This window comes from Sander lucioperca, chromosome 15 (assembly GCF_008315115.2).
Source record: "Sander lucioperca isolate FBNREF2018 chromosome 15, SLUC_FBN_1.2, whole genome shotgun sequence".
NCBI lineage: Eukaryota > Metazoa > Chordata > Actinopteri > Perciformes > Percidae > Sander > Sander lucioperca.
This window is the reverse complement of record NC_050187.1, coordinates 26050380-26065264: the sequence shown is the minus strand read 5'-3', so window position 1 is coordinate 26065264 and position 14885 is coordinate 26050380. Positions and strand designations below refer to the sequence as shown.

Sequence of the window (14885 nt, the reverse complement as noted above, 5' to 3'; positions counted from 1 at the left end):
CAAGACATGGTGTGATTGCTGCAGTGGAGAGCAGAACTGATAACAGTTGTGATCGGAGTGTTAAAGCTGATTGTCAACCCATTTCTCACACACACACACACACACACACACACACCTCTTAGTTAGTGTGTTTCCCAAATCACACCAATGTTGAGGGTCAGTTGATCAGATTAGTGCGATCTGGTGCAGGCTGAGTGATAAGCTAAACCAATATGAACTGACTATACATCCACATGGGTCTGTGTGTCATGGCGTTCATAAAGAAATTACACAAGAAAACAAATCTTCTCACTGCTTTGTCTCTTTTTGTTTCCAGAGGAGACAAACGACTGGCAAAAGGCAGAAGCAGTATGGACGAAGATGCAGGAGGAGAACGTCATTCCCAGGGAGAGGACCCTGCATATGCTGGCAGATGTCCTGAAGAATAATGGCCAGGAGGTGCCCTTTGAGGTGCCTGAGGTAAAACCCCCAGATTAATAATGTGCACATCCCAGTAACGCTCATTAGACAAATCAGTTATTCAGAAGAATAATTGCCAGGAGGTTCCTGAGGGGAGGCAAAGGCAGAGCAGATAAAACTGAAAGCAAAGGCCAGGAGATTCCCAAGAGCTCTTGAGGACTCTAAAAGAGCCCAAGGTCAAACATAACACACAAGCATGCCTGTGCATATATTTCTGTCCTTAAATCTTGAATGAAGTGGGGTGGAGGTACCATTGGTTATCTGTCATATCCTTTAATAATCTATAACATTTTCAGTCAGTTTCCAGCTTCTCAAATTGAAGGATTTGCCATTTTTGTTTTGTTTATTTGTCATTGTAAATCAAATATCTTTTTCGTTTTGGAGCTTTTATTGTTCAAAAAGTAATTTGTAGATGTCTCCTTGGGCTCTGGCAACTTGTGATGGCCATTTCTCACCATTTTCTGACATTGTATAGGCTTTAATTCGATTGCAAATTGCACTATAAGATAATAAGGTTTTCCAACATTGATATAGAGGTGTCTTGATCAATAAACATATAAGATACTGCAGCTCATTTCCCAAAGGAAATCACTTTACACCCCAATGGGAAGTTGCAGAGTTACAGCAGCATAAAGATATAAATAAATGAAATCTTATGGAGAAGCTAACTCTAAATGTATAAATTGACAGTGCTAGCAGTGTTCTGTGGTTAGTGTAGGTCTAGTATATACTGTAAATTGTCCTGTATTGATATGGAAAGAAGCTTCATCAGAGCTGCATATAATATAAACTGAAGCTGCTCTCCATAATTTGAAATACCATGGTCTCATTCCCAATTATTTTCATACTGTATAAATTAACCAAAGAGCAAGCTGACCCCAACCTCTGATCATAGAAACTAGCCCCAAAAAACCTCTGAAAACTCTTATCAACTGCTCGTTCCATACAACCCCCCTCCTCACCCCATTCCACTTTAAGCCTCTGTTCATTACATGCAGAGGAAACAGGATTGAAGCTCTGATCTGAAGTGTGGTCAATCAGACCGTCTGGCTGGTGAAAGGAATTACAGCTTGATCTGTTTGTAAATCTGTAATGCCAGACTAATTTAGCCAGCAGCTAAATGCCACCATATGGCTGCCGCTGGATTCTTAGTTACATACATGCATGTGGCCTCGACTGTAGTGGACAGAATGTGAATATGTATTAAAGCGACTGAAGGGAAAAGGGGAGTTTTGCTTTAAATAATATTAGTCTGTTGTATTGCTGCATTTTTCCTCAGCTTTGGTTTGCATGTGAGCGTGCTCCAATACCCTGAAGCATGATGAGACAGGAAGTGATTGCTGTTGCCTGGAGCAATGAACTTGGTGACCCCTGGGGCTCTTAAGTTGACACCCCCACTTCGACACACATTTTCTCTAACGCACACACACTTTTCTTTTGCCCCTGGGGTGCCAGACCTAATTTGCCCCTAGCCAATACAGCTTAACCCCCTCCCCTCACTGCAACATGGGTGAGCGAGCATTACGGGACCCTGCTCTGCCTGCCCAGCATTATTGCACTGTCATACACACACCAGTTCGTGTGTGTGTGTGTGTGTGTGTGTGTGTGTGTGTGTGTGTGTGTGTGTGTGTGTGTGCGCAGCTGTGATGTGTGTGTGACAATCAAACTGAGTTTTCTCTTTGTGTGTGTCATTTACAGACCTGGTACCAACAAGCTGCCACCACACAGCAGAACAAGTCAGCAACAACCCTCCCCACAGCCGAAAGTGGTGCTGAATACCAGGCCCGTCTGTTGGCCTTCTGTAAAAGGGGCAAAGCTCAAGGTAAGCAGCAGGAGCTCTCGGTATTGTTGATATAGAGCTGAACTAAACACATAAGAAGCTGGTTTGAAATACTTGAACCATCTGACGTGAATAAGTAAAATAAGTAAGCGTGAGTAAGTTTCCATTTAAAGCTGCAATGAAGACATTTCTGATCGTTAGGGAGCAGAAAGACTTCAACAGCCCTGATATGCTTTTTTGCTTATCAATTTTATTTTAGCAAACAACTGCTTATAAAACAATCAGCACTCCAGTTGGAGTCCTGTGTCTCGCCATCTGATAAATATAAGTCCTGTTACACACTTGTCTTTTAGTTCTGGTTCCAAACCCAGAGAAAATTCACTGGATCTGGATCATCTAGCTTTTCAGATGTCATTTATTTACTTTGCTATCTGCTGATTGGTGCCAGGCACTTAGAGTTAAGTGGGATTTTCTGCCTGAGATATTGAGGGGTGAGATGCGATAATCGTTCAAATATGGTGATAAGGATGCACACTTTTTGAACAATCTTTCCTTGGAGGCTAACCCTGCATACTTTCTCACCATCGCACAACCCACTAGTTGCTGCATAAATTGTTGGATTGCCAGTTTTGGAAAGTTAAAATAACTGTGGGACACATCCCCCTTCTAGTTCCAAGGCTGAAAAGGTGTGGGGGGGGGGTTAGGCGGCTTCAGAAGCTGTTCCACCATCTGACAAGCACCACTGAGGAAAAATTATGTCCTAAGAGCTGTGTAGAGCTGCAAGAGTTGAGGGTTAAAATGGACTTAGAGCTACTCATTGACTTTTAGAGTCATCTACTTAATTATAAAGATTCTCTCAAATTTGGCTTTTCTTTATCCTGTCCCAACTTGGACTCTTTCTTTCGCTCTCTTTCTACAGAAGCCTATGGGATGCTGAAGGAAGTCGATAAAAAGGGTGTGGCATTAGGTCCCGCCCCTTACGATCACCTGATCCGGGCCCTGTTGGCCGAGGGATCCATTGAGGATGCCATGGCAGTCAAGGACATGTAAGTGCCTTAATATCTCATCCTGCAACGACAAATGACGTTTTGGTAAAGCCTTACAAAACAGAAAAGCACAACAGTTTTTTTCCAAGTTATACTGTAATATCAGGCATAAACAGTATATGTACGTATGTTTTAACAGTAATTACTCAGGTTTGATCTTTTTGCTTTGATTTCTAACAGTGTTAATTTGATCACATTTTAGCATTTTGTCCTGGCATCTAATTTGTAATAACCAGCTGTCTGTATCAGTTCCTCCCTACAAATAATTAACAGCAGTTGAATATGAAGGACCCATCCCATATCTTGTTTATAAACATAACAAATTCACCTTGTATTGTGGTGAATGCTCTGCTACTCTTATTACTTGATGATCAAAATATTTTGCTCTGGTAATCGGCAGATATCTAAATTCAGGTATCAGAATTGGATCGGAACTGAAAAAGAAGATCAGTGCATGTCTGCTTTCCCTGTCTCCTCAGTCTGTGGCACCAGGTCACCTCAGGCTAAAACTACATCTCTTCAATAGACATGAGGATTATAAACTGATTGTGTGCGAACACACTCAGCCCTGCTGGATATGAACAGTGGTTCTTACTAAGCCCCAAGACACACACACACACACACACACACACGCACACGCTCGGGTGTACAGATTCATTTTGGTTTTCTGGGAAGTGGGTGACTTTGCGCAAAAACATCAATCTTCTTCCAATTAGTAATGTATCATGTGTTGTTGGGTTATGCGGGCCATATCAGGGCTTGAGCCTGGAGACAAATTGACAGACAGAGGTATTAGAGATCTGAGCTTAGTGCAGCGCTGATCTTCTGTTTGTCTTTTTAGGTAATCTCCTCCTTTTTCTTTATCTCCTTTTGTCCCTTTCTTTATATCACTTTCTCGCTGCAGAGGAAAAACACAGAAGCAAAGTGTAAAAAACAAAAGAAGATAATAATAGAATGACATGATACACCGAAAGAAGAGATGCAGTTACTAATTTGTAGGGAAGGGGGAAAAAAAAGCCTGTAAAAACATCTATTACACTATCGGTCTCTTCCCTGTTTTCGGCTCTCTACATGGTTCACTCTCTGATGTTATGAGGAATAATCGTATCAATTTTAGACCCCTGTTTCAACAAGCGCGAGGCAATACAAGTGATAACCCATCTCCAGTCTCTGTTTGAATTGGTTTATGGCATCCCTGCTTGGATAAAAGCTTTGTTTATCTGCACTCTAAATGAGAAGTGAAATGAGCTGAGAGGAGTGTCAGGGAAAGATGGAAATAGGGAGGAAAGCAAGGAGATAAAAAAGAGCTAAATGGGATAGGAGGAGTGAACGAGGCGAGGAGGGCTAGATTTAATCATGTACGAGGTTAATGAAGACGCTATAGGCATTAATTCTCTGTGCATGTGGGTGGGTGGGTGTGTTTGTTTTTGGGTAATCTGTACAGAATTGAGCAGCGGGGTGCTTATGGTGAGATTAAGGGATTGGGAGAGAGTGATGATGAGAGAGAGAGAGAGAGTATTGGCTAAAGCACAATACCCCGAGAAGACGAGTGAGAGTGTGTGTTGGGGAAAGGTGAGTGAGAGTCAGCCTCTAGAGATTTTCTCCCCTCACTGCTTAGTCTCCACGGCAATCCTTCGGTGACCCTGTTACCGCTTCAATCTCCGCCGTGACCCCCTCACAGCGGCTGCCGGATGCTGCTTGGCGTGGTGTCGCCGTGGTGATAAGGGTTGCCAGCCTGATGCTCAATTGAGCGGACGGATTAATCTGGTTGCAGGGCTATAATAACAAATAAATAAAAAGACGGGAGGCAAGCTTGATTGAGGTTTTAGTGGCAAAGAAATGAAAAGAAGGAGGGCTGAAAAGGACAGCAAATAGATGGGCAGATGGAGTGAGCGAAGAAGTGATGAGGAGCGGGGCATCTCCTGGACACCTCAATACTGCAGCATTCAGCCTGTCCTACATAATACTACACACAGATATACAAACACACACGTGCAGCGGCTCAGCAGGAAGTAATCAACTGTTTGATTAGTAGTATTATTTTCATAGTTACAGCAAGCGCTTTACAAGAGGCTCAGACTTGCTGTCAATCACATTTTTCCCATTGTTTTGTCTGTATCTGTGGAGTCTGATGCATTTCTGCATGTGATGCCTTATAATGACCCAAGTGCTGAAGACTAAGATGCCACAGAGATAATATTAATTTAGTCATCACAGATTATAAAGATTTGTTTTCAACTAGTACAGTGTCAGCTTTAAAGTTAGAAATAAAGCCGTCTCCAATAGCTGTGTACAGTCCACCCTGGTAAGAATTTGCACCCAACCCAGATATGGATTTGTGTCATACCATTGAAACGCTCCATCCAACATGGGATTACATTACATACATTAGTACCACATGACAGTCTACAGCCACTCTAGCATCAATGTGCAGCTGTACTTAGGCACAGAGGTGCTAAATGCTAATGTCAGCATGCTACCATGCTCACAGTGTTGTTGATGTTTATCAGTATAATGATGAGCATGTTCACCATCTTAGTTTAGTGGGTTCACATCCTAACATTTGCTAAAAAGTATACACACTGCCTGGTAAAATCTCTGCCAAATTACCATCATCTTCTCGGTAAATGTCGTCATATTGGTAAATGATCATCAGCCACTGTACTGTAGTTTGTTTTGTCATTGAGAGCGTGCTTAAAAACCGTTGAGAGGTCGAAAAAGAAAGTGATTATATAAGTAACAGATTGACTCAAATAAGAAGTGTATAGTTGAAAGCTGATGCCAAACCAAGAAAATACTTTGTGTCTCTCGCAGTGCTGCGTCTCATGTGCCAGGCTTTCAGCTGAGTGATATCGCCACCAATCTGCTCATCATCACACACAGCAAGAAAGGCCAGGCTAAAGGTAAGACACAGACTTGTATGGGTAAACACATGTATACATACTCATTTCACACACACACACACACACACACACACACACACACACACACACACTCACACACTCACCTCTTCCACTCCTCCACAGATGCTCTCGAGAAACTGAAGTCTATGCTGCAGGTGGACCACGTGCCTTCGCAGCTCGCCATCACCAGACTGGTTCAGGCCCTGGGTAGCCATGGCGATGTGGCGGGCATCCAGGAAGTGGAGTCACTGATGAAGGGCCTCGGCACGACCCTCAACCTGTCCAGCATGGTGTTTGTCAACAACACGGCCCTCGCACACATCAAGAAGTAAGCGTGTTAAGCGTAGGCTGTATGTGGCGATTCCTTAATAGACTTGTGTCAACTATTTTTGAGTTGAGGAGACACTTAAAGCCTGTGTAGGATTTTTAAATTCCTGGCTCTGGCGATAGTCTCATTTTTCTACAAACAAAGACTTGCAGAGTAATTTGGAAGAACCTATAATCACATAAAAGTCTACACAAAGGGGCCTAACTAAAGCTTTTGGTCATGTATGAGTCACATTTTAGGGATATGCAGCATTTCAGATATTTCCCTAAATCTGACCTTTTTAAGAAAGTTGTCATCATATCACCTTTTTTATCTCTAATCCTTACCAACCATGTTCAGTCAAATGGAGTGCAGACAGACAGCAAACAGAAAAACTAATGACTGTGGATAAGCAGGGCTCCTAGTTGCATGAGCAAAACATAAATTCAATTTATGATGCAATTTACAATCCAGTGTGAAGTATTTTATACTATTTTGTAAACCGTTGGTATTACTAAGCAGCACATAGAGATAAACAGTTTAATGCAATACCAGCAGCAGAGTGTGACAAGACCCATGTTGACACACTCTCAAAGTAAAAGCTTACAGGGCTAGCGTGGTGTCAACTACAAATAGGAAACACAGGCGTAATAGGATTATTCATGGGTTCCTTTTTAATGTCATGAAAACACCCTTCCTCCACTTCTGCTTTGTCGCTTCTCAAACAACAGAGAACAAATATATGAAACACATTGTGCATCAAACTTTCATTACGCTACTTGCCGCATTAGCGCTGTCCCCCAGCTCAAGTGGCAGCGTCCCCGTGCCATCTCAGAAGGACAGCAGGAAGTGAACAAAAGCAAGACAGTCTCACGCCCGATTGGCCATTGCAGTGCGGGCCTGTCAGCTTGAACCCTGACCTCCGGGAGCTGCGCTCTGAGCGGCTCTGACACGTGCGTCCCCACTGTATCTGAGTCAAGCTGACTGGTTAAGAGCCGGGGCGGAAAAGCAAGCAGGCCCAGAAAGCAGAGTGCCACATTTAGAGGAGGCCCCTGCTGAATTATTCAGACGGTCCCAGTCGCAACAATCAGCGTAGATATGTTTCCCCACCTCTGGACGCTTTCACATATACATACACAGAGACGCACACACACCCTGTATGTTAAATATTCATTGCGACTGCTGACGGTGGGGAGGGAGCAGGGAGCGTAAAGTGTTAGTAGCGAGGTCGGGTTGCCACATTGAGTTGTTTTACATTTTTAGCTTTGTTGTGCAGGCTTTGTTTGGTTGTGGCAACCAAGTGTGTACGAGTGAGCATCAGTGGGAGAATAAGTTGGTCAGCGCTCAATGGGAAGAAAAAAAATTAAACCAATATCATTTTAATATTAAATTACTAAAGAGTCTAGAAACTAGCTTGTGGGAGAAGTTCTTATTGTTCTTTAATATGGCTAGTTTCTCATAATATATCTTAAGCATTTGTTTCTCCCCCAAGGGGTCAAATCCCACTTTCAAAGGTTAATTCTGGTTTGGCTGATTACTGATGTATTGTTCTTCTCCCAGCCCAGTATCTCTAGCAATTCCAGCCATATTGGATATTGTATCTTACAATTTACATCCTATGAGCATTCAGCGCCTATGCAGGAAGAAGTGTGCCCTTTATGTAACAAGGATGTGTGTTTTACACATCAAAGAAACCTGCTTGCCTTCTTATTAACACAACCTTCCCTAACCTAAACCACAGCATACTAGCAATGCACGGGCATTGGACATAAAAAATGTTGTCAGGGTTTGTTTCTCCTATTTTCTTTTTATCTGTTCAAAGTTTAAAGATTGAACATGTACAGCTTATTGGGTGTATTTCGGATGAACTCTAACTAAGCTAACCCTTTCCACCCTCTTCAGTGGTGACATCGAGTCCGCAGTGGAGGTGTTGGAGGCAGTCTTCACTAGTCCAAACAGCACAACCCCCAGTATGTCCTTCGTCTTCAGAAAGATCTTGGAAGATGACAATGACAAAGCCTTAGACAAGTGTAAGACACACACACACACACACATACACACACATACACACACACACACACACACACACACACACACAATGCATACATATAAGAACGTACGTATAAGAAATCCAACATATAAAACCACAGGCAAAATGATAATAAGAATGATGCAATCCAGTGCTAATAAAACCCATAAGACATTGACCAAATGTACATGTTGTATTGCAGTGAGTGCTATGGCAGAGCGGCTAGCCAACCACTTTGCCTGCTACAGACCAGCTTCAGACCTCTTCCTCCAGCTGCTGGATATGGACAAAGTTGAGGATGCCAAGTTCATGCTGGCTGTGAGTATACATGTGTGTGGGTGCGTGGGTGCATGTATTTTTTCTTCTTTTTTTTTGTACTCCTGGGTTGAGATGGGTAAGCTACAGCTTGTGCGTGTGGTTTTCAGATGTATTTGTTTGTGGTCAACAGAGGCTGAGATACACCTTTTATTAATGCTGGAGGGAAATTGACTAGCATTCATGCAAATGCATAAAGATACATAACTTGCTCCTCTCGCTCACTTCTCCATCACTATTTAAACATGAAGTGAAGAAATCCATGGTTTTCAGGTCAGACTGTGTTTCTCATCACACATGCATTTGTTACTCTCCATTTGTCTTTGTGTAAAGTGGAGAGGAGATAAGGATGCAATGTGTTGCCTTTAAAGAAATAAAAAAATTTTGATTGTTATAAAAAATACAAAAATGAACCCTCTCTCCACTAAAATACAACAATGTGCTATATAGTGCAGGTATTGCTCTTTATTATATAGGTTGGATCTGCATCATGCACCATGAGGAGAAAGCTCTGAAATGTCGGTGGTTGTTTTTTTTTAACTTTTTGTGACCACTTTAACTAAATGAAAAAATATGGAGCATTTTGTCACAGTGCGCATTTCTCCATGTAGTGTCTTGCTCTTGAATTATTACATCAAAGTAACTAAAATCTTCACACACAAAAAATAAATCAACAAGGGAACTGGGGGTACATTTGTCCAGTTGTCAGACCCAAGTGATGATGGAGATGTTCTTCCGCCACGACCGTTGACTTATTCATGCAACCTCACATTTATGTCAGGAAGTGCTTCCCTACATTCCACCAATGAGTCTGGTGGTCTGAAATTGGCCTCCTACTGCTTCACTTATTTATCACAGTTCATACATTACAGCTCAATGACTTTGCATTTAGCCCTGGGACATCAATATGTATAAGCTAGATGGGTGAGAGACCGGAGGAACGATGAAGAGGACGAGGTAGCGACACAGATCGAGAAACTGTCAGAGAAAGACACAAAAATGGAGATTTGGACTGCACTGTAACAGCGATTATTTCCCTCTCACTTGTTGAGTGATTAACCCTCAGACATTCAGGGCCATGTGTGACTAGAGCGCACACTACTGAACACAGATATGTTACCGTCCTCACTTACTACACCTTATCACTTTTTAAATATGAACGAAAGGAATCCGTTTTTCAGGTCATATTATGGTCTTGTCACACAATCTTAGCTGCTCTCTTTTTCACCCTAACATAAATCTGTTGTCTGTTTTGGACAATAATTGATGTTAAATTCCTATGAATCAAAATCAAATTCTGCTCCAAAAATGGGTCTTACCAAAGAACCTTTTGAACAAGCAGACAAGGAGCTACTAATAAACCAAGTTAGTAGTTAGTTGAGTAGTTAGTACATTAATTATGCAGCCAAAGCTCAGTACATTTACAGCATTATATTTTGAAAATATTATTGTACTATACAGTAAAACAGGAAGTATTTTTCAAAATTGTAGTACTTGCTGAAAACAGTATGAGAGTGGGGCAGAGGCAAGTGTTGAAAGTGGGTGCATACAGTACTTTGTTTTGAAGAAATATCTAAAATGGGCTTTATCTTTTATTTACCAAGTAGGTCAGTTACAACAGCTCATCTGGACCACACTAACTAACGGTGAGAGAAACTGGAAGACACAGAGAGAAATCAAAAGCGCTGTAGATACACTCAGACACGATGGCACTGCGCTTCATTCCTCCCTGACATCCTAAGTGATTGTCCCTCTCAATCTTTAAACAGGGATGTCTGACGAGCATGCATGTTAATGAACAGATACGTTACTCACTACTCTCCTCTTCATCACTATTTAAACACAAACTATGGATTACATGATTTGAACGCTATAATATGCTTCTTGCTTGATATGCATCTTGGCTCGTGTCATGTGGGATGTTCATTTTGAACTTTTTAAATTGATGTCTGTGCCGTAGAAGTAGTCAGACTTAGTCAGCTAATCATTGGGATTATTTGATTTTTGTCAAATCTTTCTTGAACTAAAGATGATGTTTTAATCATGAATACTGTGCAGTATTGTGAGTTGCTCTGGCAAAGAACATATGCCAATTGTTGTAAGTGTAATTGTTTGAGGCATCACTTGAAATATGAGAAACCCGCTGACACATACCGGTAGTCGGAATGTCATGCCTCTTAAACCCTGAACATTTAAATACATAATATGCAAAAAGTGTGTAACAAGAAAACAAAATTCCAGGAACAAATGCTCAATGTGTTAGAAAGTAAAACTACATCAACATCCCACCGAAAGACTACCCTAAAACACTTTTCTCCCATTTGTCTTGTGTTAAGTTTGTGTGACTCCCCCACTCAAAACCGCTCTTCAAGGGTCACTGGAGGGTAGCGGCCCGACTCCTCCATCCCATCCTAAGTGAAGCAGCACCAAAACTTGGAAAAGCTTTTAAGTAGGCGAGCAGACAATAATAATGAAAAGGCTATCGGGAGAGAAGGAGGTGATGTCGGTGGGGAGCGAGAGGGAGGAAGTTAGTCATTCTGAAGTGAAACTGTTGCAGAGGGAAGCAGTGAGGCAGGAGCTGTACGGACTCGTCTACAACAGCTTACGTGCATGTTGTGTGTTGGGAGCAGGGTCATTGAGGAAAAGGAGGAAGCATTCCCTGGGTATCCAGAGCTTTTAGTCAGTGTGTGTGAGGAGCAGGGCAGACGGGAGGCCCGGTTGGTTGGTTGTGGTGTCACCTTTGGGAGTGGTCGGTGTAGCGAGGGAGAAAAAAAAAACAGAGGAGAGAGTGAATGAGAGCATGGAGCAAAGTTGGGTGAAGTTGCATAGTGTTGGTCTATTGCCTGATTGTACTCAAGCCATTCTGCCGCTTGGTGACTCTGTGCGTGTGAGTGTGCACGTGTGCGCGTGCGGTCTTGTTAAAAGCCTTACAGGCCACTTGCCTTTAATTCTGTACGAGGTGCAGAAGGAGTGAAACGCGTTAGTTTACGACTGGCTAGTAATCGGACCTCATTGCTGCTCAGCCAGGAGAACAAACTCACTCAGCACAGCAACGTTAATGCATCTCCTGCACACACACACACACACACACACACACACACACACACACACACACTTTTAAATACACATACACAGTATATTGTATGTGTGTTTGCATGTCTTCATCATAGGCAGGTCATTCACAGGTTAAACGTTCAGAAGTCTACCTGGTTTTCATCATAATTTTCTACATTTTTGTGTCACATTTGAATGTTTATCATATAATTAAGGTCTATTGTACTGAAATTGCTCATTTGTTGTTTATAATAGAATCAGAATCTGATGTAATTTTACCTAAAAAGCAGCCACTGCAGTTGTAGTTCCACTGTTTAGTGTTTCCTCACGCTGATATATTGGGTGATGGTCTCTTATCACAGATGTATAGTATCGATAGCCTGGGAACCAGACCAATCTCCAAGCTCATGTTTTATGTGCTCTGGCAGATTTGGTCCGGCGATGTCAGGCTATTGTATCGATGTAAATTAGGTCAACGAGAAACGCAAAATTGTTGTAGAGAAATGCAAAAAAGTAGTTTGAGGTATAGAAACAGTGCTACCTTAACATAATTAGTCTACCAGAGAGTAATGACAGGTTTATTTTTTTATTTAAACTGTAAATGTCACGAACAGTACATTTTCTTGTGACAATTCCTTAAAAAAACATGAAGGGTCCATATGTAGGGTGTTAAAAAATTAATAGATGATTTATTGTTAGAACTTTTTTTAAAACCTCTGTTCTGTTTCTTCCTCTCATGCCTGTTGTCTGTCATCTCCTTTACCTCCTGTCCTCCAGTAATTGATTAAAGCCTTAAAGCTGTGCAGGAGACGGTCGTCCAATGAACCGCTCGGGCTGTACTTATATTTTCACTGAGATATGGCCTTCAATGTGACTAAGTGGGGATAATTATGCTTTCTGATGTGAACAGTGCTGCACATTTAAATTCATAAAGAAACGAGTAGTTATTAAATCCATAATTAGTCTTTTAACCTGAGTGTGGGTGTGCGGGTGTTTACATGAATGAGTGGGTGTGTTGGAGTGCATGTGTGTTTATGAACAGTTTGTATGTGAAGAGCACAGGTTGGAGAGTATTCATGACTTAAGAAGACTCCCCTCTCCCCTCCTCTCGTGTTAATATCGCACGTGTTTTTTGTTTTTGTTTTTTTGTCCCCCTTGTTGCGCTGTAGCGCTGTAACGCCTTGGCTGAACAGAAGGAGGTGCTGGTGTCCTACTTGTCTCAGAAGGCTCAGCGTCCTGGACAGGTAAAATCACACATTAGGATTCTTCTTTTCAGAATCTACCTTTTTATTTTTTAAGAATAAGTTGTGTACTATTTCCCATGATTCCGGTTAGTAATGACAACATTGTACAGACTAAGTTAATCCAACATTATTGTTTTGCTATGTAAATTAATATTTGTGTGCACAGGTGGGCAAGATCAAGGCCCTGCTGAGCCTGATTCCAGACTTCACTGAGAAGGAAGTGTTGTATGCGTACTTGATGAAATGTCATGGTAAGACAAACGCACATCCACACAAGGCCTGGACGGGTCTTGTGCAGCAGCATGCGCCTCGCTGTACTGTGGCTAAGTCAGCATTAGCGGATGCATTAACAATGCATCAGGTCAAGGAGTGTGTATGTGTGTGTAGACAGACATTCAGGGATTGGAAGAACACATGTCCTCTAACGAGTTAGCTGTACTGGCTAGCCTAGCGTGCTAATTGCAACACAGTCTACCACTCAACCTTTTTTTTTTTTTTTTTTCTCCCGTATTTTTTTCTCCTCTCCATTGCCTCTTGCCCTCTCCACCTTTTTACTCCTGTCTATCCTTTCCTACCCTTTCTCCCCTCTTTCGTACCCTGTCACACCAGAGATGAGCAGACATGACTATTTAATTAGCATCAGCTAGCTGGTCGGTCAAGGCAGCCATAAGGAACACAATTAGCGATTCTCTGCTCAGCTCTGTTCTCTGCCCCGTCTATGTACTTTTTCTTTTTTCTCTTTAACTTGCTCTTTTCTTTTTTTGACAGTAGTGACCTTACTTTCCACTTTAGTCTCTTTTGATTTACACAACTGAACACATTCATGCTGTTTCAAAATTACTCTCACACCAACATAACATTATTTCAGTTATCATTTCAGTTACGTCTACCTGAAGAGGGAAATAGTATACAGAAAGTTGCTGATTTTAGCTCAACAATTTTTTAATAATCTGATATTTAACTGTGTATAAAATAGTTTGCTGCCCAGAGGCTGTATCTTCAAATTGCTTTATTTGTGAAAGTGAAATTTCACAAATAAAAAGTGTGAACTTTGTATAAGTGAAGTTAAAGTTCAAAGCAGCAAAACTCAGTTTCCATCATTACTCCACAATTGGAGGAAAATAAAGTAGTCAAGTAGTCAGTAGTACACAAATTCTTCTATCCACCAGCAGCATTTTAGAAGTAATGTGTTATCCTGGTAAAAACAAGGGTGCTTACACATGCTTATACGTTCTTGGCTCCAATAGTTGATGCTAGAACAAGGTGGAAAATAACAAGATTATCCCACCAGCAATAAATGACATTTTTCTAAATGTCTACATTCAAATAAGAATTTGACATGTAAAGTTTTTTGTCTCATTTGCTGACTTTACTTTCTCTCTTCCCCCTCTTGTCTGGCAGTCCTGGATAAAGACTTATTGTCAGCCAAGGCTCTGCAAGAGCAGATGCAGAAGGAGGGGACAGTCATAGACGAGCTGTCACTCAAACGGCTGGCTGTGCTTTACCGCAATGCAGGAGAGACTGTGCCCTTCGTGGAGCCCCCTGTGAGTCTCACACACACTCACTCACTCACACACACACACACACACACACACACACACATCCATATTGATTCAAGACTTGAACAACATATTATGAACAGATCTGTGTACAAATACAAACGTACGTACAAAACACAGTTCCTAAACTGGTGCTGGCAGTTGTCCGGCTGGCGCCCTAATACGTGTCATTGTGTGTGTGTGCGCTGT

At 41.8% G+C, this 14885-nt stretch overlaps 1 protein-coding gene across 1 annotated transcript in view; it reads left to right on the top strand.

Moving 5' to 3' along the window:
• The window catches only part of lrpprc (leucine-rich pentatricopeptide repeat containing), a 55105-nt gene that overhangs the window by 37967 nt on the left and 2253 nt on the right, over positions 1-14885 (top strand). The window contains exons 28-37 of the mRNA XM_031308896.2: positions 317-459; positions 2158-2281; positions 3159-3285; positions 6100-6188; positions 6312-6516; positions 8398-8525; positions 8727-8842; positions 13063-13137; positions 13304-13388; positions 14539-14681. Of these exons, the coding sequence (XP_031164756.1) occupies positions 317-459; positions 2158-2281; positions 3159-3285; positions 6100-6188; positions 6312-6516; positions 8398-8525; positions 8727-8842; positions 13063-13137; positions 13304-13388; positions 14539-14681 (1235 nt within the window). The remainder of the gene's footprint in view (positions 1-316; positions 460-2157; positions 2282-3158; positions 3286-6099; positions 6189-6311; positions 6517-8397; positions 8526-8726; positions 8843-13062; positions 13138-13303; positions 13389-14538; positions 14682-14885) is intronic.